General features: G+C 48.8%; 1 protein-coding gene and 1 pseudogene across 1 annotated transcript; one reads left to right on the top strand and one right to left on the bottom strand.

Annotated features, from left to right (window-relative positions):
- Positions 1-12824: 12824 nt before the first annotated feature.
- LOC125552549 (Protein kinase superfamily protein) lies at positions 12825-20907 on the bottom strand. Its single transcript, XM_048716153.2, has 5 exons — positions 20290-20907; positions 19605-19740; positions 15446-15704; positions 15133-15265; positions 12825-13435 (listed from the first exon to the last, which is right to left on the bottom strand). The coding sequence occupies exons 1-5, from the start codon at positions 20764-20766 to the stop codon at positions 13193-13195; spliced, it is 1248 nt and encodes a 415-aa protein (XP_048572110.1). The 5' UTR covers positions 20767-20907; the 3' UTR covers positions 12825-13192.
- LOC147990436 (uncharacterized) lies at positions 13524-15126 on the top strand (annotated as a pseudogene).
- Positions 20908-25285: the final 4378 nt, after the last annotated feature.

Genomic DNA, 25285 nt, shown 5'->3' with positions numbered 1-25285 from the left:
TGTGTGGAGGCGGTGACTATGATCACATCACATTCAGAGGACCGCTCGGTGCACCATAGCACCATTGAGGAGATTAGAAGGCTGGCGGCATCTGCAGGAAGGGTGATCTCTTTTACTCTTTGTTGTCGTTCACAAAATAAGCCTAGTCATGAGCTTGCCACGTATGGCCATAGAACTCCCCGAACCGCTGTTTGGTTCCATTCGGGGATAGACTCTATTGTAAGCTTGGCCACGGCTGAGAAGCCACCTTGAGGAATGATAATCTTCCTTTTTCTCACAAAAAAAGAAACAATCGGTGCTTTTTTTTGCATCACTTTGTCATGTCATGCTTTTGTTTAGCAGCGGCTCTGCTCGGGCTTTAGAATTTCAAAAAAAATATTAAATGCTAGGTTAATCATATACTAAAAGTGCATATTTGAGTTCTAATTCTTTTTAGTGAAATTTGAGTTCTAATTCTATCATACATGATTGTTTTGGAGGTTATATGGAGCCTAGAATTACTCGGACCAGCTAGCGTGGTGTGTTGACCACTGCCACGTCCGCAAGATAACTGATGTGAATAATGATATTTATATCTATTACCTACATATAAAGCAAGGTGACATTCTTAGTTTCGTCTCGCTTAGATAATTTTATTAGTTTCAAACGCCTCACCCGGCCTGGTCCACCACGCATGTTTTGCAGAAAAGTCCCTGGCCTTTCTTAGAACCAACCCGCGGTACACTTTTGTCCTATTGAGCGTTTCTTCATTTTTCTTCTGCATGTTTCCTTCCTTCTCTTGTATCTGCAACGGCCAGGAGATCGATTCGAACACAAGAACGGAAACTACAACTATAATAAGCACCGCCCCCGACCCAATCTATAGAATCAGTTACTAATGTCGCGGCCCTGTAGCAGCTGGCGCCTCGCCCCAAGCTCAGGACAAATCGAGGGACGACAAAGACGCCGTATCTCTGCGACGGCCGCCTCGCCCCGGTCTAGCAACAGACCGAGAGACGATGAGGACATCGTGGCCCTGCGTCGGCCGCTTCGCCTTGAGCTCACAACATACACATACTAAGCTATGACAAGGACGTCATGGCCATGAGGCTTGAGAGCGGTACATTCTTTTTTTTGAAAAAAATATCTTTATTCATTTTCAATAACAATTACATCGTTTATGAGGTGGGGTACAATTTCACTCAAAGGATCCTCAAACCAGTCAAAAGTTGAAGAAAATTTAGTTAACTTAGCAAGTTCATGGGCAACTTTATTTGCTTCCCTATTACAATGCTCGAATCTAGTATATGGGAAAATCACAAGCCAAAAGGTAACAATCGTCAAACATTGCCGCCGTTGTACTCGTCGTCCGTCCTCCATTGTTTATGATTTCAATGACCTCCAGGTTATCTGAGTTAATAACAATATGGTTGCAGCTGTCCTTTCAGCAATGGATAGACCATATCTGAGCGTCAAAGCTTCCGCTGTCAGAACATTCGTGCACCAATCAATTCTCCAATTCCCCCCTGCAATGAGTTTTCCTTTATCATCCCTCAAAACAGCGCCGGTTGTGCCCCTAAGTAGGTTATGATCAAAAGAGGCATCCACATTAAGTTTTACAAACTCCCTTGGAGGTAGTATCCATCCATCTCTTTTTATAGTAGTTTTCGGTGATATGGTCATAACATAGTTTAACGTGATAGCATGAATCTCCATAGAAATCTGGTTGACGTCTTGGGTTTTCTCTTTATGAACTAATTTTCATCTCTTCCATCATAAATACCACATTGTATTTACAATCATTTCACCAACATTCCGACTACCCAAGATAGTCAGCTCATTTTCACTTATAGAGACCAAATCGTACCTTCGATGGCCATCACTGAGAGCAATCGGGCCGGCGCCCGAGGTTGTCACGCATGTGCTGGTCAGAGACGAGATCTGGATTTAGCCAATATCCAAAAATAAATAAATTGAGACACATATACAAAATTGTTTTTCTAGGGGTACATATACAACATTGTTAAAAGAAGCAACTGAGAGTACGGGCCAGACCCCATGTTCCCTCGTAGCTGGCCCACTTCAGCTCGGTGTGTGCTTGCTTTTGCTTCCTACACGTCTACCAAAGAATGAAGGGATATTCAGATACCTTTTGAGCTTATATCTTTCTAAGGTTTGAGCTCTCTCTGGGAGGGAATGATTGGTCAAATAGTAATTTGATAGTATGAGATTGATTTATCATCAAACGTCCACTGTTATTTTATTTTATTTTGAAATGGAACACTCGGATTCCATACTTCACACCGGCTCAACAAAATCGCTGGCCATCATAACACTTATATGGTCTGGGGGTGCTTCGGTTATTAGCTAACAGACACCTAACCAAGTGCAAGTAAAGATGTAACTAAAGGATAACGGCTGGCCCTCTTTGATTTGTCGTGAAGGAAAAAATAACGCTTCGGGATAACGGCTGGCCTGGCATCCTAGCACTGCTAGCCTCCGACGCGATGGGTGGAGGCAGGGGCGGAGCCAGGATTTAGGTATAAGGGGTGCCAAGCCAAATCATGCAATGCAAAAAAAAAGTTCCCTGGTATAGTAATGTTTTGTTTCAGCACTATTAAAACATAGCTAAATTTATTTTAAATTTGCCTCCACAACTGCCAATAAGATCAAAATATAAATAATTTCATCGAAAGATAACCTAGTTGCTAGGTAATTCTCTATCTATGAATATTATCATGGAAACAGAACATCTCCTACCACACTTGGATTGGTAACTTCCACGTTAGCCTTATTAACAATTTCAATGGGTTGAGATCTCGAAATAACATACCTAAAAACTGATTTAATTTTTATAGAGTGTGGCCGCGTTTTTGTCTTCATTACCACATCATATATCAAGCAATCAAAGGAAATTAAAATTGAATTAGCATTGCAGATCACACCATCAAAATAATTAAAACTGAATGTGCAATCTCAACAGATATAAAGTGAGAATTTAGAGGGATTAGTAGACACTCGGTAGTGCTAACCTTGAAGCTGAACGGCTAGAGAATTGACAGAGTGTATATGTATGATGATTTGCCTGTCGCGCAGCTGGTGTCCCCTAATTTAATCGACTTCACGAGGACGAAGGGCAGGAGGCGCCGGCCGCTGATAGTGCTAATGGCCTCAGATCACACGTTAATCATGTCTGGGCCTTTTTTTAAGGAAATGGCAGAGGGCTAGCAGGCTATGATCATGCGTGGGCTCTCTTATGGGCCTTTTTCTTTTCAGATTTTATAATCTGGTTGCTAATTACTCGTAGGTTCCTGAATATTTGTCGATCGTTAGGGGGGGGGCAGGCCCCTGCTCCCCCCCCCCCCCCACACACACCCGGGTCTTCGCCACTGGGTGGAGGGGCCGGACGAAAGCTTTGCGTCTCGAAGCTGGCAGTGGTGATGCATGCGGGTGTCACATTCCTTTTGGGGCGCCGTCTTGGTCCTTTCCCTCACCGTTGGCACTCTGGGTGAAAACCTTCGTTCACTTTGGCAAATGTGGCAGCGATGACATATGGAGTCGTTATCTTCTTGAGGGTGTCAGTCCTGAGTGTGAGTGGTTATCGATCGATTGTGGCGGTGAATCACATGCACTTCTCCTCGACGGCACTCTATCGGCGTTGGTAATGCACTCTTGCGCCTTTTTTGCGTCTTAGGAATGTTGTGTTGTGTCGTCTTTTTTTCTGGTCGGCTTTTGAGGATTTCCTCGACACATGTACCCTTTTTGGACTGACTGGCTTTATTTAATATTGTAGAAGGACAAGATATGGGCTGTGCAATCTCGATGTATTGATCGGTGCACCAGGCACGTATATATAAGTACAGAGGTGGGCCACAACCTCAACTATACAAAGGAAACAGGAGGTGGACCCTACACACAAATATACACGTACACAATATACTCAAACCCCCACCCCCCCGGCAGTCGAAGCGGCGCCAGTGACGCAAAGACTGGAACGGAACTCCTCGAAGGTAGAAGTCGGCAGTCCCTTCGTCATCACATCGGTGAACTGCTGTGCAGTCGGCACATGGAGAACCTGAATACGTCCAAGAGCCACCTGCTCGCGCACAAAGTGAATGTCCATCTCAATGTGTTTAGTCCGGCGATGATGAACGGAGTTGGCGGAGAGGTACACCGCAGAAACGTTGTCGCAGTAGACAACCGTAGCCTGGGAGACGTCGTGATGCAGCTCCTGAAGTAACTGTCGTAGCCAGGTGCACTCTGCAACAGCGTTGGCCACAGCTCGGTACTCAGCCTCCGTGTTGGAGCGCGAAACCGTGGGTTGTCGCTTGGACAACCACGAGACAAGTGAAGGACCGAGGTAGACGCAGTAGCCAGAGGTGGATCTACGAGTATCGGGGCAGCCAGCCCAGTCTGCATCGGAGTAGGCCACCATCTCCGGAGAAGTAGACGCCGTGAGTGTCAATCCGAGGGACATCGTGCCGCGGATGTAACGAAGAATCCGCTTCACGAGAGTCCAATGGGAGTCACGAGGGGCGTGCATGTGGAGACACACCTGCTGAACAGCATACTGAAGATCCGGTCTGGTGAGAGTCAAATACTGAAGAGCGCCGACGATAGACCGGTAGAAAGGAGCATCCGACGCCGGCGAGCCCTCAAGAGCAGAGCCCTTGGCCTTCGTGTCAACAGGAGTAGCAACAGGGTGACAGTTGAGCATGCCAGCACGTTCAAGAAGCTCATGTGCATACTTCTGCTGATGAAGAAAGAAACCATCCGGGCGCCGAACGACCTCAATGCCAAGGAAATAATGTAGAGCACCCAAGTCCTTAATAGCAATCTCATCACGCAGCCGGAGGGTAATCTGCTGAAGAAGAGCTGCGGAGGAGGCCGTCAGGATGATGTCATCGACGTAGAGAAGCAAATATGCAGTCGTGTCACCATGGCGATAGACAAACAGTGAGGCATCCGAGCGAGTGACGCTGAAGCCCAGTGTCTGAAGAAACCCGGTGATCCGCTGGTACCAGGCGCGGGGTGCCTGCTTGAGCCCGTAAAGAGAGCGGGACAGCAGACACACATGGCCAGGAAGGGAGGCGTCGACGAAACCGGTGGGTTGCTCACAATACACCTGCTCCTCAAGATGGCCATGGAGAAAGGCGTTGGAGACATCCATCTGGTGAACAGGCCAGCCGCGGGACACGGCAAGCTGGAGGACAGTGCGGATCGTGCTCGGTTTTACAACCGGGGCAAACGTCTCAGTGAAGTCCACTCCAGCGCGCTGGCGAAAACCACGGACTACCCAGCGAGCCTTGTAGCGCTCGAGAGTACCATCCGAGCGGGTCTTATGGCGAAAGACCCACTTGCCGGTGATGACGTTGGCGCGAGGAGGCCAGGGAACCAGTGTCCAGGTGCGGTTCCGTAGAAGAGCATCGAACTCTTCCTGCATCGCTGCAAGCCAGTGAGGATCACGGAGGGCGGCGCGAACGGACGCGGGAAGAGGCGACGGCTCCACGGTGGAGGCTGCGAGGACATATTCGTCGCTCGAGTACCGGAGGCTCGGACGATGAACGTCGGTACGAGCCCGTGTAACTGGGCCAGCCGGCGCCGTCGGAGCCACCGGCGAGGCAGCCGGCGAAGCGGCCGGTGTCGGGGCCGGCGAGCCAGCCGGCATCGGAGCCGGCGAGGAGGCCGGTGTCAGGGCCGGCGAGGTTGCCGGCGTCGAAGCCGCCGAAGAGGCCGGTGTCGGAGCCGGCGAGGAGGCCGGCGTCAAGGCGGCTGAAGAAGCGGATGAGCCAGCAGCGCCCGACCCCGCAGCGCCCGAGTCGGGGGCGGCGGGTGAAGAAGGGACGCTAGCTGCGCCGAGAGGGTCGGCCGAGGAGGCCGAGGGGGCCGGCGCCGGCGTGAGGGCGCGAGGACCGCCAAAGCCCAGAGGCGGTCCACGGGCCGAACGAGACCGTCCGCCTAACGGAGTCGCCGAAGAGCCGCCGGTGGCCGGCGGTGACGAGGCGACAGGAGGTACCTGCTGCTGAAACGGAAACACCATCTCATCAAAGTAAACGTGTCGGGAGGTGAAAACACGATGGGAGACGGGATCATAGCAGCGGTAGCCCTTAGTGTTAGGTGGGTAGCCGAGAAAGATGCAGGCGACTGAGCGGGGTGCAAGCTTATGAGGCGCAGTAGCGGCGATGCTAGGGTAGCAAAGGAAGCCGAAGATGCGAAGTCCATCATAAGAGGGGGGTGCACCGAAGAGAAGATGATGAGGTGTAAAGTTCCCGCGAGTACGACATGGGCGGATGTTGATGAGGAGAGACGCGGTGGCGAGAGCGTCAGGCCAAAAGTGCGGAGGCACATTAGCATGAAAGAGGAGAGTCCTAACGCAGTCATTGAGAGTGCGAAGGATGCGCTCAGCGCGACCGTTCTGCTGCGAGGTGAACGGGCAAGTGAGACGAAAAATCGTGCCATGTGTGATGAGAAGATTACGAACAGCGAGGTTGTCAAACTCCTTCCCGTTGTCTGTCTGCAACGCGAGAATGGGACGACCAAACTGCGTGAGAACATAGGAGTAGAAAGCGGCGAGAGTGGATATAACATCCAACTTGCGGCGCAACGGGAAGGTCCACACATAATGCGAAAAATCATCAAGTATGACAAGATAATAAAGAAAGCCCGTATTACTGGCAACAGGAGAGGTCCAAACATCACTATGAATTAACTCAAACGGGTACGATGCAACAAAAGAAGAAGCCCTAAATGGAAGACGAGCATGTTTGCCGAGGCGACACGCATGACACGAGTGATCCTCGTTCTTATTACACGTGAAAGAAAAACTCCGAAGTATGTGAAGAAGAGTGGCAGGATTAGGATGACCCAAGCGAGCATGCCAAAGATCCACTCCAGTGGCAAGAGCGACAGGGGCGGCGAAAGTGGTGGAGGTGGCGGAGTGAACCGGGTAGAGCTCGTCGGGGCTGTCACATCGGTGGAGCACCATCCGCGTGCGAGCGTCCTTAACAGAAAAACCACATGCATCGAATTCAACGGTAACCGGATTTTCACGTGTAAGAGAACGAACAGAAACAAGATTTTTGATAAGTTCACGAGAAACTAGGACATTAGACATGGATATTGGAGTGGAGTTAGACGGAAAATATGCGTGACCTATATGGGTGATAGGGAGAGAGGAGCCGTCACCGACGGTGATGCGGTTGGAAGTATGGACAGGATAGGAGGTGTGGAGGTTACCGGGATAGGCCGCCATGTGGGCGGTGGCTCCGGTGTCCATGTACCAGTCGCCACCGCCGGTGTAGCTGGATGGGGAGGAAGCGGTGTGAAGAGCCGCCAGAAGGGCCGGGTCCCACGGCGCCGGCGGAAGAGGTGGCGCGGCCGTCAGGGGCAGCAGCGGTGGCCCACCTGGCTGCGGCTGTTGGCCGTAGGGCGTCGCGTAGTGCGCGGCGTAGAACGCCTGGTGCGGCTGTGGCCGGGCGCCGAGAATGCCCGGGCAGGGGCCCGAGGAACTGGCATGGAGTAGGCGTGCACAACGCCGATCCATGGGTTCTGGCCGGCGTACCACGAGGCCGGCTGATAAGCCTGCTGCGGTGGGCGGGGTGCTCCTCCCTGAGCGCCTGCGCCCCCCTGCTTGCGGCCACCACGACGACCGCCGCGACGACCCCCCCATTGGCCGCCGGCTGGGGCGGCGGGAAGGGGGCGGCCGGGGCGGGCAGGAAACCTGGCGGGAAGGCGGGCGCCGCCGACTGTGGTGGCGTCGGGCGCGGCGGTGGCGGGGCTGGACCCCCGCGGGTGCCGGCGACGAGGGCGGTGTGGGTCGCGCGAGTCCGCGCCACCCGCATCTGGCGCTCCTCCAACTTGAGGTACGCGACCACCTTAGCGAAGGTAGGCTCCGGGATGAGGGTGAGGTTGGAGGCGGCGTTCCCAAAATCCTCGTTGAGGCCGCCGGAGAGGGTGCTGATGAGGAGCTCGTCGCCGATCTTCTCCCCGAGATCACTAAGCTCATCGGCGAGCTTCTTGAGGCGCATGCAAAAATCATCGATGGATGAGTCAAGTTGCTGGCACCCGTAAAACTCACCATAGAGCAGGACCTTGCGCTGCAGCCGGTTGTCGGTGAAGAGGCCGTTGAGCTTGGTCCAAACCGCGTGTGCGTCGTCGTCGTCATCCACCAACGTGTGGAAGAGGTCGGTGAAGATGGTGAGGTAGAACCAGCGGATGATGGTGGCGTCAAGAATCATCCACTCCTCGTCATGGATCATGAGGGCCGAGTCCAAGGTGCCGTCAACGTGGCCATGAAGGAGGTACTCGCGAAACACCAGCGAAAAATACCGCTTCCAAGCGGAGTAGGAGGCGGTGGATTGATCAAGTTTCACCGGAACGCGCTCGTGGATGTTGAGGTTGCGGACGAGAGTGCATCGGGACCGGCGAATAGGTTGAAGACGGTGGAGGAGGAGGAACTCATGACTAGGGGTAGGGTTGCGAGGAGCGACGTGGCGCGGGCAGTGCAGAAAGAGACGCGGCGTGGCGATGCGTGTGATGCGGCGCGGCGTGACAGGGACGAAGCGGCGTTGCAGGTGCGGCCTGGCAACGGTTTTTGGCGAGAGCAGCGGGACTAGCGGCTGGAGCGAGGCGGGCGGGACTAGCGGCTGGAGCAAGGACTAGTGGCTGGAGCGAGGCGGCAGGTCAGAAGCGGCGGGACAGGAGCGGCATGGCGATGGAGCTAGCTGGCGGCAGGAGCGAGGTCGGGCGGCTAGAGCGATGGAGCAGGCAACGCGGGATGGTGCGGCGGTGGTGAGATGGAGCGGAAGCGAAGCGGCGGCGGCGGCTTAGGGTTTAGGATCGTGCTGCGATAGATACCATGTAGAAGGACAAGATATGGGCTGTGCAATCTTGATGTATTGATCGGTGCACCAGGCACGTATATATAAGTACAGAGGTGGGCCACAATCTCAACTATACAAAAGAAACAGGAGATGGGCCCTACACACAAATATATACGTACACAATATATTCAACAAATATAAAGCAGGGCGAGAGGCTATTTTGAGAATAAAAAGCTGACCCCCCCCCTCCCCCCGGTCTTCGTCACTGGGTGGAGGGGCCGAACGAAAGCTTTGTGTCTCGAAGCTGGCGGTGGTGATGCATGCGGGTGTCACATTCCTCTTGAGGCGCCGTCTTGGTCCTTTTCCTTGCTGTTGGCACTCTGGGTGAAAACCTTCGTTCTCTTTGGCAAATGCGGCAGCGACGACATATGGAGTTGTTATCTTTTTGAGGGTGTCGTCAATGAGTGTGAGTGGTTATCGATTTATTGTGGCGGTGAATCATATGTGCTTCTCCTCGACGGCACTTTAAGGGCGTTTGGTAATGCACTCTTGTGCCTTTTTTGTGTTTTAGGAATGTTGTGTTGTGTCGTCTTTTTTTCTGGCCAGCTTTTGAGGATTTTCTCGACACCATGTATTCTTTTTGAACCGAGTGGCTTTATTTAATATAAAGCAGGGCGAGAGGCTGTTTTGAGAATAAAAAGGATAAACGCCTGACGTTGTAAAGATTAGACGGAAATGAAAACATGATAACATTACAAACTACGATCCACAACATTAGCCTCTATTTTTTTTTGTTTCCTGGACTAAAGTATGTTAAGGTGTGATCAGTACTCTGTTTCATTAACCCGGATAAAATCGAGGGTGGTTGTTTTTAACACGTGTTTTCTCTCAAGAATATAAAAGGGTTCCTAACAATCTTGAAAATGGGCAAAGGGTTCCGCATTCAACTCTATCCGGCCGGCTAAGCTCTGGCATCAACCTCTGTTTGTGACACTGTTGCACGCAACTGATGTACGAGCCGTGTTGGCAACTTAAGTCTACGTCGGCGCTGCATATTCCTCCGGAATAATTATTCAGGTTTCACCGGTCAGAACACTGACCAGCCGTTCGTTGCTGTTCTTCACCGGTCAGAACACTGACCAACCGTTCGTTGCTGTTCCTGATATACTAGTTGTAGGCTGAACTGCAAATATCTGTTCCTCAACCAGTTATATGATCGACACATTAATCATGTGAACCTCCCGTCAAAAAGGCGAAAAACCGCATAAATAAGTTCCCAACTTACAGGTCGTTGCAACAACAAAAGGAAAATAGATTGGTGTTCGGAACTTGGAATACACCTGAACAGAAACATCATGATGCCTTTTAGAAGCACTTTTTTTTTCCTTATCACATAGTGCATGATAGAAATTAAAGTTCCTCTGAACCAGATTGACTTGGAAGCTTAAAGAGCACTGAGACTAGCCGACTAGCCACAATGAGAATAACTTCAGTAGTAATATCGAGTCCAACTCAGCAAATTTGTTTATGTGGCAGTAAGTTAATGAGAAGAGAGGTAGTTTGAGTAACTTAGCTAGTTAGACTACCCACAGTGAAAGTAACATAGGTGATAACATCACACATCTCTAGACAAAACAGATGATGTGACGAGTAATTAATGAGGAAAAAGAGGCATGTGGTAATATAGCTAGTTACTGTAATATCACACATACCAAGACAAGATTAGTTTATGACCTAATAAATGAAGTGTTGCATGACACATATGTTACTCTTCACTATAGAGGTACTCCCTCCGGTCTTTTTTAGTTTGCATATTAGATTTATCTGAAGTCAAGCCTCGTAAAGTTTGACCAATTTTATATAAAAAACACTAACATTCACAATGTGAAATCAATACTAGTAAATGCATCATGATTTAAAGTTTCATGTTGTATAACTTTATCATGGTAGATGTTGATATTTTTTCATATAAATATGGTCAAACTTTGTAGATTTTGACTTCAGACAATTCTTATATGCAGAATAAAAAGGACCGGAGGGAGTAGTAACATTAGACTAGTAGTAACATATGCATGTTATTAGTTTAAGTTACTACTCATTATGACTAGTATTACTGTAACATCACATGTCCCAATGCAATATGAGTCTATAACCTAATAAATGAAGCTTTGCATGACACCACGCTTGTGTTACTACCCACTATGAAGGTAGTAACATAGTCTAGGGATGTACTTGTTATCGCAAATGAATAAAGTTTTTATGTTTCTTTTCAGAAAAAACATAGTCTAGGAATATGTGTATGTTACTAGTGTATGTTACTCTCTATGAGTAGTCAGTCAGACATGATAATGATAACTACTCTCTTTGTTCCATAATATAGTGCATATAGATTTTTGAAGAGTCAAACCGTTGTGAAGAAAAACATTTACATCTAGAATGCCAAACATATATCATTAGATTCATTATAAGATGTAATTTCATATATTTTTTATGTATTTGGTATTTTCTATAAACTTGATTAGAGTTTGATTTGTCAAAAAAAAACACAATACGCACTACATTATACTCCCTCCGTCCCAAAATTCGTGCCTTAGATTTGTCTGAATATGGATGTATCTAATACTGAAACGTGACTTGATATATCCGTATTTAGACAAATCTAAAACAAGAATTTTGGATCAGAGAGAGTAGAACGGAGAAATATTCCAGTATATAGGGAAACAACTGAAATCAGCCAACCGGCCTCAGGCCATGCGCCCGTCGCACACGCTGGCAACATGCGTCCCACGTTGGCCCCGTTGTTGAAGCGGTAGCGTTCCAACCTTATCCAACTGCGAAGTGACCTTCTTCACAAGTTTCTCTCCAGTGCCTCTCCCCCTTCTCCATCTTTCTCTGGCGACAAAGCTCACTTCCCCTCCGTTCCGCTCGTTTGAGTAGCGCAGCAAGGTTTTTGTGTGCGCCACAGGGTTGCGAGCAGTTGCGTTGCCGCAATCTTCCCCGGCCATGGCTACTAGCTCGCCCCGACGATGCTACACGTGCTCCTAATTGCTGTCGACCTCACGACCACGCCGCAGCCCCTCCCTCTCCTCACCACCGTTGTGACTAGCTGACGGCGAAGCTGGGACCGGCACCCAACAACGTTACCACTGGCAGATGTGGATGCTAGGACCGTGTCTCTGCGATGATGGAACTTGCAACAGGGAGTACTGCGACCAGCAACACGGGATGTTGGAATCATCAGCGGGCGTGTTGCCACCGTGATAAACATGTTACGACCGGTAGATGTGGATGCTAGGACCGTGTCTCTGCGATGCTGGAACTTGCAACAGGGAGTACTGCGACCGGCAGCACGGGATGTTGGAACCAGCAGCGGGGCGTGTTGCAACCGGAACAAACATGTGCTGGAATCGGCAGACTATACCGCGTGCTGGAAGCTAGAACCCTAGGTCAGCAATGCTGGAACCCTGGGTCATCGATGTTGGAACATAGGCCAGGGAAGCTGGAAATCCGGGCCACTGATGTTGGAAGCCATATCAACGAATCTAAAACACACAAGCCGACGATGGTGCAAACTCGACGCCGGTGCTGCAAACCGGCCACCATGATGCTGCAAACCAGCCGCCACAAAGCGATGCTGGAGTCCCATGGGCTCACCTCCAAGGACGAGCCACACAAGGCCACGACCATAGTGCTTCAGAGAGGGGCGAGCAGCACCGTCAACAAGCATCTACTACACGGCAGGAGGCTTGTCCTCGCTCGTGGGCCATGTGTTGTAGAGAGGTGGATGAGGAGGAACGAGCGATCCTAGGCGTTGATGTGCTTTTGATCTGACAGCTCGCCCACCGATCTGCACTTGACCGGCGCAGAGGGATGCCCCAGAGTATATAACAGCTCAACGGTATGAGTTCCAGAAACTAGTACTATACATTACACATACAGAACACAGCGGAAGCACTGCTACGCGTCATCGCCGAGATCAGTGTTCTTAGCCTAGGATATTAGACATTGAGTAACATGCTTCCGAGACACCTAACACACAAGTCAAGCCAAAATAAAATAAAAATAAGCATCACATGGAAATTTCGCCAGCCCATAACAACACTGCAACGTAATGATGAACTTCTCACCACCTAACATCATCATTACCGGCACATGACTTAGAACCTCCCTTCAAACTCAAAACTAGTTTTCGGGACCATCAGACTGAATCCATGCTTAAATTATAAACCTACCTGCTTACCAGGCACCTTCCAGAACGAGAACGCCACCAGAAGTGGAAGATATCATGTACAGTAATAAAGAAGCATACACATCGCATCATCTCAGCAACCACTGCCCACTGTTAGTTTCTGGATAGAAATCCCAGAAAAATAGCCGTCACACTCGGTTTCCTAGTCGAGTGGCCTTGATGCTTGGGCATTTGAGTTGCACGGTTTGGAACTCGAACGATTCTTGACAAGTGGAACCAACGATTGGACGACATCGGCCATCAGTGGCCTATAGTCAGCCTCCGGTTGAACGCACATGGCAGCGATAGCAGCCACTTGAACAGCATCTTTCAATGAATATTGACCTTCCAGTGATGGATCCAGGATCTGCACAACCTTTTCTCGATCAGTGAGCATAGGTAATGCCTGCATCAATGCAACAAGTGAAGGGTTAGGTGTATGCAAAGTTCAGACATGGAGAAAAAAATTCATGAAACCATGACCTTTTACTACCAAGAACAATAATAGGAAGATGGATCCAAATTAAGACAAGTGATGTCGTGACTAACAAGCACATGAAAATCATAGCGCAGATGAAATTACATAATCAGAGTGTATGTACATTTTTAGAGTACGTAATAGGCCTGATGGGCCTGGGCTGGCGGTATAGCCCGTTAGTCTTAGGGTTAATTACAGATAAGGATCGCTTGCTTAGGGGTCAAGTAAGCCTTGCTGGGGAGTCAAGTAAACCTCTCTATATAAGGGGAGGAGATGTATCAATCTAATCAAGCAAGAATTAAGAAGGAAACCCCTTCCCTCTTGCCCGGTCGTGGGCAAAAGGGCCCCCGGCCGGCCCTCTCGCGCCCTCCTTCTAGCAGCCACATAACAATCTGGTATCAGCTTTCCCGGATTCGATCATGTCCAGCCCTCCACCGAGTTCTTCCCACCCGCCGCCGCCGCACACCTACCCGCCGCCACCAGCGTCTTCATCGGCGCTGCTGCCCCATACAGCAGGCGCGCCGGCATTGGGCGTGCTGGCGTCCTCAGGGGCGATTGCGCCATCTACCCCGGCACCGTCCGCCCTCGTCCTCACCCCGGAGCAGATGACAGCCACAATCCTGGAATTACGGCAGGCCGTGGCGGGCATCAGGGCCTTCCTCGTCGGGCCCTATGCGCCCCAGCCGCATCCCCAGCAGCCACCTCCTCCGCCGCCACACCAACAGCAGCTACCCCCGCCGCCGCCGCCCTCGGACGCGACCACGGCGCCGGTCATCTCGTACTAGTATGGGATGCCCTACGACGGGACTGCGACGACCTCGTTCCCATTAGCGCCGCCGCCGTCCCAGGGCGTCCCCATCCAGCCGTCCACTCTTCTCTGTGCGGCCCCGACCAACAGCCGTCTGGCGGGAAGAAGGCATGGTGTCACCGACAGGAGCGCACCGTGTAGCACCACTGCATTCCGCCGCCGGCCGCCGCGAGGGCGCCTCTGTTGGTCGCTCTTGCGACCACTTCCAGGTGGCCATACACATGCACTCCTTTTGTCCAGATGGTGTCCATGGGATCCAGGTAGCTGTACACGTGCACGTCTGACGTGCAGATGGTGTCCACTTTATGTTCAAGGGTCCAAAATAAAGCGTCCCAGTCCATTTCAGGTTGAGAGTAATAAAACAAGCCGAGATGTAAAAAGCTTGTTTTTAGGTGTTAGGTTTGTGTTGCGTCGAGTCATGGTTATAAGTTGGTTAGGTTGCAGCTCGAGGACAAACTGCATGTCCAGGTGGGGTGTAGTGTTAGAGTACGTAATGGGCCTAATGGGCCTGGGCTGGCGGTATAGCCCGTTAGTCTTAGGGTTAATTAGAGATAAGGGTCGCTTGCTTAGGGGTCAAGTAAGCCTTGCTGGGGAGTCAAGTAAACCTCTCTATATAAGGGGAGGAGATGTATCAATACGTACTCTAACATACATATTTTTAGAGGAAGGCACTTTTATTTATGTAGACTATGGTATCTATAGTTCTATACATTATTCAATTAATGTTATGCTTCAAAATTGCAGAAACAAAATAGAAATAAAGGCCACAACTATCTGAAACTCAATTTTTCAGCTTATGTTATGCTTAGTTGCTTACCCAGTTAACTAGAACACCTTCCCCAGGAGGCCTCTTCATATCAACTGGTACCCTGCCAGTAAGCAATTCCAGAAGCACAACCCCGTAACTGTACACATCTGATTTGGTTGTCAAATGCCCAGTTAATGCATATCTACAGATTTCCAGCAGGTGCACAGTATTAGACATAATAGTCGGATTGCACATGTCAGTACCAAATTTAAGTTCCTGCATGATGGACTTTGCATGCTCAGGAGAAAAAAAAGTTAACGTAAGGACTGCAAATCAAAGTTATTTCTTTTCCGAAGCAAATCAAAGGTATATCTAGTCTTACTCTGGTGCGACATAGCCCTGCGTGCCTAAAACTCGAGTTGACACATGACCACCAGCTCTATCAGATCCAAGCTTGGCCAAACCGAAGTCTGAGACTCTTGCATGGAAGTCCTTGTCCAAGAGAATGTTGCTGCTCTTGAAGTCCCTGTGTATAACAGGTGGAGTAACGCGCTCGTGGAGATACTCCAGACCTTTTGCTGCTTCAAGAGCTATTCTCATTCGTGTCGGCCAGTCCAATTTTGAGATGCCACCACAGGAACCTACATTGATAGCTTTAACATTGTCAATCGACGATAACAACAGGCTTAAGGAATAGTGCCGATTAATACTTATCCATTACACTAACATTTCCATATCAATCTTAAAAAATGGCATTTCAGAAACTGCCAACTAGACGCATGCATAAAAGAGTGCCAACGCATACTAACAAAGCAAGAGCGTACGATATAGAGAAAAAGCCCCCTATGCCACAAATAACTCTCAAGCTCCTGATTACCAATGAACAAGTCCTTTGTTCCTTCCAAGCCACCAGTTTTCATTTCATTCATCACTTCTATTCTATGACATCTATCTGACCATTACGACCTTGAGTTATAGGGTGTATAAATAAGTACCATCGCACAGGGGCAACATGGTGACCATTGCTGGCATTGAGGGAAGAAAATATAAATCTGGCGGCAAGGAAGGAACAGGAAAGTATTCAGTGGCAAAGGGACTGGTGCATCTGTGTGTGTAACTGGTAGTACATATCGCCTTGCACATTTCTAAATTATAATATCAAGAATTATCCTAAGTTGATAACACGCCATATATACAGACTTACAAATATCTTTTGAAAATGCTAATTTACCTTCAAAAGGCACCTCGACAAAGTCCATATACAAAATGCTAAATGATTTGATGACCAAACTGGAAAGCTCATTTGACAGAATGGCATCAGTCCCAGACCAAACACAAGATAAACAACTTCACAATTTTCTAAGAAATGGTTTTTTTATTCAGGACACGGTCCATTCTTTCCTGATTAAAGATGCAAGCTAAACGATAGGACAAGCAAGCTCTTATCTTGAAGAAAGAAGTTGGCCTTGAAACCTATTTGTTTCACTAGTAGTTCCTACTCTCTTCTACTACTAATAAATAAACTGACACCAGCAGACGGTAAGCATGTTTTCTTTCACAAAGATACGAAGCCAATAGCATTGATATTAGATACTACACTTAAATCTCATCTTGTAACATGTAAATGGCTCCAATTTAGTTAAGAAGCTGCATGAATAATTTCTGGGGGGTATAGGACCTCATGAATAAATGCTATATGTGCACTACAGAAGGCGTGACACTACTAACATTGTACCTATACTCAAATTCGTGAGGTACCTACTAACCTTGCTGAGATCCATTACATTTACCAATTAATCAACAACCTAGAGACAGAAACAACGATTAATTGGTTGGGGCATCAAATGACAGCATGTATGTTGGGAACTAGATATACCTTTGTGCTTATTCTTCATAGTTTGAAAATACGATTGATTTTATTTCAGACTGAAACTTTGAAGTAGATGATTATCTAGGTTTGACAGTTAGGTATTATGAACTGTTTGGTTTGAGGAACCGGATGGTGAATTGATCATGCAATCCTAGGTGTCCTTTGAGTAAATGGATATTCAAGTTGTTAACCGAGGACGGTGTTTGGCAATCGCTATTGCGAAACAAATATTTGGGACACAAACAACTTACTTCGGTTGAAGCCAAGCCAACGGACTCACACTTCTGTAAGAGTCTAATGAAGGTGAAGAAAGTTTTTTCGCAATTTGCATCGTTTAAGGTAGAGAATGGGGAACCGGTGCATTTATGGGAACATAAATGGATTGGGGACATGCCCTTATCAGCTATGTACCCAAGATTATTTAATATTGTCCGTCATAAGGATGCCACGGTAGACGCTGTTTTCAGGGTGTAGAATACTTTGGTTGATTTTCGACATGCACTGCTTGGACAGCATTTAATTGATTGGAATGAGATCGTCCTCAAAGTAGTGGAGCTTCAATAACTCAGGGACAAGACTTGTTTAGGTAGGATCTTCAGACCACAGAAGTGTTTTCTGTTTACTCCATGTATTCAGCTTTAATGGATAAGCGAGTCAGATTTAGAACAAAATGGTTATGGCGTCTCAAACTTCCTCTTAAAATTAAACTGTTCCTATTGTATTTATGCACGAGCATAGTCCTTACTAAGGACAGTTTAATAAAGCGTGAGTGGCAGGCGGACACACATTGTAGTTTTTGCAGGAAACTATCCAACACCTTTTCTTTGATTGTGTGTTGGCTAGTGCAGCGTGTTGTCCTGTATAACATCACACCACCTTGTGGTTTTCTCGTATTTTTAGGTCATGGTTGCCGCTGGGGGGTTGATAAGTCATGAAAACCACTCATTTTGGTGGGGGCAGCAGCGTTATTTTGGTCCGTTTGGCTATGCAGGAATGATGTTCTTTTTGACAAAAAGAAAGTTCTCTTACATGCAGGTGCTACTCTCATGCACCAATTGGTTGAGGTCATGGGCATTATTACAAAAGGAGCAGTGCAAGGATTTGATGGAGGTTGGCGCCAAGTGGCTCGAACGGATTACCACAGAATTTATGTCCCGATTTGGATGACGTATCAGTGACAGATTTCTTAGTTTATAGAGTAGTCTTGCTTGGTGAGTTATTATCTGGATCTTTTGGTCTCTCCCTTTTTGGTTGAGATCATTTTTCTTGATGTAATAAACATTTTAATAAGTTTGACTGCATGCAATATTTGGCTGATGCAGAAGCCGGGGGTAATAAACGCTTCCATCGTCTTCTAAAAAAAATCCTAGCCCCTTGTTTGGCTTGAGGAATGGAATGGTTGGTCCATCCATTACCGCATCTAACTACATAGATTTAGTTATAAATGTGTGATTAGGTCATGCCACCAATTTCGAGGGACCAACCATGATAGACCAACCAACCCATGATGGATTGGTGTTCCTGAAAACCAAATAGCCCCGATAATGTACCAACTCTATTCCTCACGAAGGCTCGGTGAAGCTGTAAACAATTTATCCCACATTAGCATTATGTGAAAAATGCTTTCCATGATCTTTACCACACATTCAAGCATCAAACGATTACAATGATACTAAAGGAGTATTTCCATAACCTCTAGTCATAATATTAATAGAAAAAGAATCTACTTTACAACCTTCAACTCTTACTGAAGTTCACTTTACAACCTTAAACTCCTAAATTGTTTTTTTAACCTCTAAGGATGAAATCTGTGAACTCTACAACCTCGGTCCCGACTCAGGTGGTTTCATGCTGACTTAGATGCCATGTGGAGTACAACCTGGACTACTTATCCACACCACTGGACTACCGTATCAGAAAATTGCATTAAATACCTAATTTTCTCTAAATAGCAGCCTGAATAGCAAGGTGAGAAGTTCTTTATGCAGTTGGCTGACATGGCAGTCTGATGACGTGGATGAGTTGTCCAGGTTGTCCGTTACGTGGCATCATATTAAGGCGAAACCACCTGAGACTGGACCGAGGTTGTAAAGGAATAGATTTGGTAGTTGGAGGTTAAAAATAATCCATTTAAGAGTTGAAGGTAATAATGTGAATTTCGGCAAGAGTTGAAGGTTGTAAAGCGGACTATTTACATAAAAATATTTAACTTCCCATAACATTTGTCAAATGCTGAAAAGTCATATAAATCAAACTTAGACAATTCACCTTTTGTTGTTTAATGCTAACTTCCCCTCCTTGTAGTCACATATAATCTTTGCTTCTACAGGAAGACAAAATCATTATGTCTATTTCTTTCCTCCTCCAACTAGTACACGGGGTTCTGGACATGCATCACAACAAAACATTCCCAACCTAATACTGCCAGTATTAATCCTTAAACCAATGAACTCAGTTAGGTCCCTACATGTACTAGCTCTGGAATTCGAAGATTATGCCAACCAAAGCCAATGCAAACTAACACTAGGGATATAGATCCCGCCCAAATAAGACCCATACTCTGTTGTTTCAATGTTGTGGGACTTGAGTAACAATGTCAAACACCTTTCATGATCTGTGCACATCAAATGGACAAGCACATACATATTTGATGTAATAAAGATGGCCATACCTCCATTTGGGTAAAGATGCTCCTGGAGACACCCATTAGCCATGAACTCATACACCAGTAGCCGGTGTCCACCCTCTGAGCAATGGCCAATCAAGCCTAACAAATAAGATGATCGAAGCCGACTCAACAGCTCAACCTACATAAAGATCGCATCAGAATAAACATCACCAAATTTCCAAATTTACCAGCCACACAACTAATTAATTGATAAGGATTTAGTAAGTCAAATAGCACCAACCTCTAGCTAAAATTCAAAATATTACAACCTGACATATAGTCAAGACTACAAGCAGTCAAGCCTTCGGACTAAGCTCTTCATATATCTGGTTTGATTCCGTAAACAAAATAGATTTGAAGCCAATACAACTAAGAAACCAACAAATAGCTGAAAGCCTGAAAGCTTCCAGAAAAATGACACCAAAAATCTCCAACAATCTAGCTGAACTAAAAAACATCTGTCCTTCACCACCATATGATTCATAAATGTCTTTCACAAAGGGCAAGCCAAAATAAACCCCACAGCGACCCCATTTCCGCTCAGCAAACACCGTGATTTCTCCATTCAGGCCGCACAAACTTGGCCGTGGTGGAATGGCCACTTGAAGAACCAGCATTTACCATTAGCACTAGGTACTCGAAATGCACAATTCGTACCACTACAACGTTACGGCCCAGACCAGCTCACCTCCATCTCAAACTCCTCCTCGCCCTGCTTCCCGGGGCGGTCCATGAGCTTGACCGCGACCTTCCTCCCGTCGGGGAGCAGCCCGCGGTAGACGGCCCCGAAGCTCCCCTGCCCCACCATATGCGCCCGCCCGAAGCCGCCCGTCGCCGCGTGCAGTTGCCTGTAGCCAAACACCTGCACGCCCCTCTCGGCGCCGACCACCAGCGCCCCAGCCGCGGCCCCATCGCTGGCGGAGTTGCTGGACGGGCTCTCCTTCCCCTGCGTGGGGATCACGGGAGCCGGCAGGGGCAGCGGGGGAGGGGAGGAGGAGCGCTTGGGGAGTGGGTGCGAGTTGAGGCGGCGGGAGACCTTGCGGGTGATGTAGCAGTAGTAAGCAAAGGCGGCGATGAGAGAGAGGAGCGAGAGCGCAGCGAGGGAGACGATGACAATGAGCGCCACCGACTCCTCGCGCTTGTAATCGTCGCCGCCGCTCGACATTGGCGCGGGGGCTCGGCGGAAGGAACCCTAGGTCTGAGGGGTTGGGGAGAAGGGGAGTGGTGATTTGGGGAGGTCGACGAGGGTTTTGGGGGGTTTGGGAGTGGCGGAGCGGAATGGAGACTGTGGAGTGGAGCTGCGTGGCGGCGGAAAGCTCTCCTTTTCTTTATGCGCGGAAACCGAGGTTCGAGACAGTGGGAAATGGTGGGGCCATATAGCCAGTGAGAGAGAGCTCTCCTTACCTATTTTTTTAGAAAGAAGGCGCCGCCCAGCAGTCATGATCCAAACCAACTACAAAGCGAAACAAAAACGTGCCAAAACAAGAATAAAAGGGGTGCAAGCTCGTAGGCGGATACATAGCGGTGCGGCGCTAGTAAAGGCTAAGTGTCCATGATAGCTCTCGAGGTAGCAGAGGTGCCATGTACATGTCTGGCATCTGCGCCTTATAATGCGCGTCCTTCTGACGAGATCCTCCACGAGTCATTTGTCCCATCGCTTTGCCAGAAGCTTCCATTACTGCAGGAAAGACACCATTTTATATAACATATCAGCCGGATGTCTGATAAAAACTCCCTCTATTAGCGCTTTATTTCGAGTGGTCCAAAGAAACCATGCTAGGGCCCCAAATCCTAGCCATGTCATCCTTTTATCCCTCCCACAAGTGGCGGCCGCAAGCCGGTAAAAATCTGAGAACCCACTTGGTTTCACGTGGAACTAGTTGTCGATCGGACTGCACTCCACATAAGTCTAACCATAATACAACGGAACAGGATATGATCCCGATCTTCACTTTCGCCACACCACACACATCTGCCATCTCCCGGGCCATGTCATTTTTGGATCTGATCCCCGCTTGCGATTCTGTTACGGGCGACTTGGCATAAGAAGATCTTAATTTTGGATGGCAATCGCGCTCCCCACAACCCCTACAAGTCGCATGGGGTCACAGTTTTCAAAATCTCCTTGTACAATGATCCTGTGAAGAATTGACCGGACGACTCAAGTCGCCAAACGACCTCATCCTTTCTGTGACTCAAGTTATACCCTCTCAGCTTATTCCGTAGCTCTTCCCACTCGGGATTCTCTGCGTTTCCTAATGGACGCCGAAAACGTGGAGACCACTGTCCCTGCCGCCAACACTCTGCCACTTTTGCATTTTGGTTTTCCGCAATCACAAATAGGGCCGGAAAACCGTCCGGCAGCCGTCTATCCTCGCACCAAATGTCCAACCAGAAGCACCTAGCCTTGCCATTGTGCATATTAATCTTAGTTCCAAGCCTAAGAAGAGGCTGGACTTTCTTAACATCCCTCGCGGATTGTGACATTTTAGCATTTCTCCCAAATTCCACCCCTCCTTCCTCCAGGTACTTTCGTCTGAATATATCTAACCAAAGGCCACCCCGGCCGGTTAGAATTTTCCATGTCCACTTAGTCATGAGACACCAGTTCATTATTTTGGAGTTGATCACCCCAATCCCACCTCTCTCCTTAGGCTCACAGATGTTCTCCCAACTAACCATATGGTTCCTCTGTTTCCCATTCTCTTTTGCCCAGGAAAAGCGGGATCGAACTATATTTAGTTTCGCATGGATTCCGTCCTGGAGGAGGTAGAAACCCATAACAAACATTGGGATGTTTGTTAGGCAGTCCTTTATTAGTACCAAGCGCCCACCAGAGGCTAGAAACTTGCCTTGCCACAGCTCCACTCGCGTCGCTGTTTTGTCTACTACCGGTTGTAATTCCTCCATGGTTAAGGATCTCGCGGATTACAGGCATACCCAGGCACTTCATCGGGATGGATCCCAATTCGCAATTCATCATGTGGGCAGCCCGAAACTGCGACTCTAGATCTCCCCCCGTTATTATCGCCTCACTTTTTCTCAAAGTTGATTTTTAAACCTGACATCCCCTCAAAACACATCAGGATAAATTTGAGATTCACTATCTCCCTTTCCGAGTTCTTGATGAATATTAATGTGTCATCCGCATATTGGAGTGCGTTATCCCTCCCGGAATTATGTTTGCTGCCACCCCTGTAATATGACCTGCCGCCTTGGCATGGTGAAGAATGGATGCCAGCGCATCCGCCAATATATTAAATAAAAGTGGGGATATCGGGTCACCTTGCCGTACCCCCTGCTTATTCCTAAAGAATGGGTCTATCTCCCCATTGATATTGACTGTCGTCTGGCCCCCTTGAATTAATTGTCGCATCCAGCTAATCCAAAGGGGGTCAAAACCCTTCGCTCTCATCACCTACTCTATAAAATCCCATCTTACTCTATCATATGCCTTCTCAAAGTCAATCTTAAGGATGAACACCTCTTCCTTAATAGATTTGATTTCATGTAGGACCTCATGAAGTACCGCAATGTCGTCCAAAATGCTCCTCCCACGGATGAAGACAGTTTGATTTTGATCAATGATCTTGTTAGCCAGGGGAGACAGACGCGTCGCAAACCCCTTTGCGAGAAGGCGAAAGCTCACATTGATTAGGGTGATCGGCCGGAATTGATGAATATTGTCCGCGCCCTGGACTTTTGGCAAGAGGGCCAACACCCCATAGTTTAGTCGCTTCACATCAATCAAACCACGAGTGAAATCATGAACTATTTGGAAGAATTGGGGACCCACTAAGTTCCAAAACTTCTTATAGAACGTTACCGGAAAACCATCGGGTCCGGGTGCCGTGTCACCCTTCATTGCTTTTAGATTCGCCGTTATTTTAGATAGCGAAAAAGGGCGGATTAGTTCCAAATTGTCCTGCCTGGACACCCTCCCCTCAGGTCCCCGGCCCATCGCAACTACGCTACCCGATGTGGATCCCAGCAACTGCCTATAGAACCCGTCTATATGCGTCCTAAGCTCCTCCTCTCCAACAAATGTTCTGTCTCCCTCTCGAAGGCACCTAATCATGCGTCGCCTACGGCGCCCATTGGCGATCGCATGAACATAATATGTGCTAGCATCACCTTTAAGTATCCACCTTTGTTGTCCTCTCTACTTCCAATACATCTCTTGCAGCCCACACGGAGCGGGTGGCACCCGGGCGACCAGTTCAGCAAAGCTGGACCCGAAGGATGGGCCAAGGGGACGGCCCGCAAGGCCCACCACGACCTCCTCGGCCCCAATGTCAGGCCCACCACGCTCCCCCAGCCCACACGGAGCGGGTGGCACCCGGGCGACCAGTTCAGCAAAGCTGGACCCGAAGGATGGGCCAAGGGGACGGCCCGCAAGGCCCACCACGACCTCCTCGGCCCCAATGTCAGGCCCACCACGCTCCCCCGCAGGCCCACCCAGAAGAGGGAGTGGGGGAAAATTCTTCTCCGAGAACTCCGGCGGCGCCGGCGGCGAGGCCGAACCGCCTCCCTCCCTGAACTTCGATGCACCTTGATCCCCAGACACCACCCCCTCCCTGAGATCTGCCAGGGTTGGGGCACCCTGATCCGCCCGCATCCCGCGACCCCTGACCACGCCTGGAGACATCGGCGACCACGAGATCCCCCCACCTCTCGCCGCCCGGCCACGCAACCAGCTCGAGTGGCAGAACTTAAGGCGTCGTACCTGTTTCCACCCCTCCGATACAGCCTCACGCCCCTCCGGAGTTCTCCTCTCCCGGCACTCCCTACCTGCCGCCTGCAGCGCGGATCCCCCTGTCGGCTCCCCCGACTCGGGCACCCCGCCTCCGCCTTCCTCTGACCCGGAGATAGCCCCCCTGGCTGCCGAAGACGCAAGATGCTGGCGCCCATGGCGGCATCGTGTGACCGAACGTAGACCTCCATCGTCACTCCCCTCGCCATCAGATTCCTCTCTGAGCACCAAAAAGCGCCCACCTTCCCACGCCCCCCATGGCCGCGGGGCCGCAGCCCCGGCGCGGCGGCCACTCCACCCCGCAAGTCGACCACCGGGTTCGGCCTTCCAACAGCGGACATGGCCAGTGCGGGCGCATCGCAGGAGCTCGCATCTTCAACGGTCATATCGCACTCTTCACCTGCCTGTGTCGTATCTCTCCCAGCTCCCATGCTTTTGCTAGCACCTGATAAATGGCCGACCCTCGCTATATTTATTTTTCGAGGGAAAACAAGGACTTTAAAAAAATTGAAACAAAGGGAAAACATGGGATTATATGCATCAGTCTATAATTTTTTATTGTTTCATGCTATTATCATACCACTTTTACATATTTCTTGGCAACAATTTATTTTATTTCTATTTGTACTAACCTATTTAACCCAATACTAAAGGCCAGTTCCCGTTTTCTATTGTTTTGGGGTTTTTAGGTAAAACTTCACGGAGCCGTAATGACCTGAAAATTTATGTGGATTTTTTATTGAATATACCTAAATGTATGGCGCAAGAATCAAAGCAAGATGGGCCTCACAAGACACTAGGGCATGCCTACCCCCCAGGGCGTGGGGAGCTGGCTTGTGGCTCAACCGTAAGTCAGTTGGAGCTCTCATTCAGCCGCAAGAAAGCTAATTATGATTAAAAATAGTGTGAAAATTTCAGCCTGATCGGATTT

This window comes from Triticum urartu, chromosome 1A (genome assembly GCF_056163025.1).
Source record: "Triticum urartu cultivar PI428250 chromosome 1A, HENAU_Tu73, whole genome shotgun sequence".
In the NCBI taxonomy this organism is placed as follows: Eukaryota; Viridiplantae; Streptophyta; class Magnoliopsida; order Poales; family Poaceae; genus Triticum; species Triticum urartu.
This window is presented reverse-complemented; position numbering and strand designations above follow the sequence as displayed.

Bases quoted from the DNA above. Each gene is read 5' to 3' on its own strand.
- LOC125552549 (XM_048716153.2), bottom strand. From the start codon at position 20,766: ATGTCGAGCGGCGGCGACGATTACAAGCGCGAGGAGTCGGTGGCGCTC. The intron at 15,266-15,445 runs GTAAGACTAGAT...GGAAATCTGTAG, and splicing joins CAGGGCTATGTCGCACCAGA to ATATGCATTAACTGGGCATT. The intron at 13,436-15,132 runs GTAAGCAACTAA...GCATTGATGCAG, and splicing joins AAGGTGTTCTAGTTAACTGG to GCATTACCTATGCTCACTGA.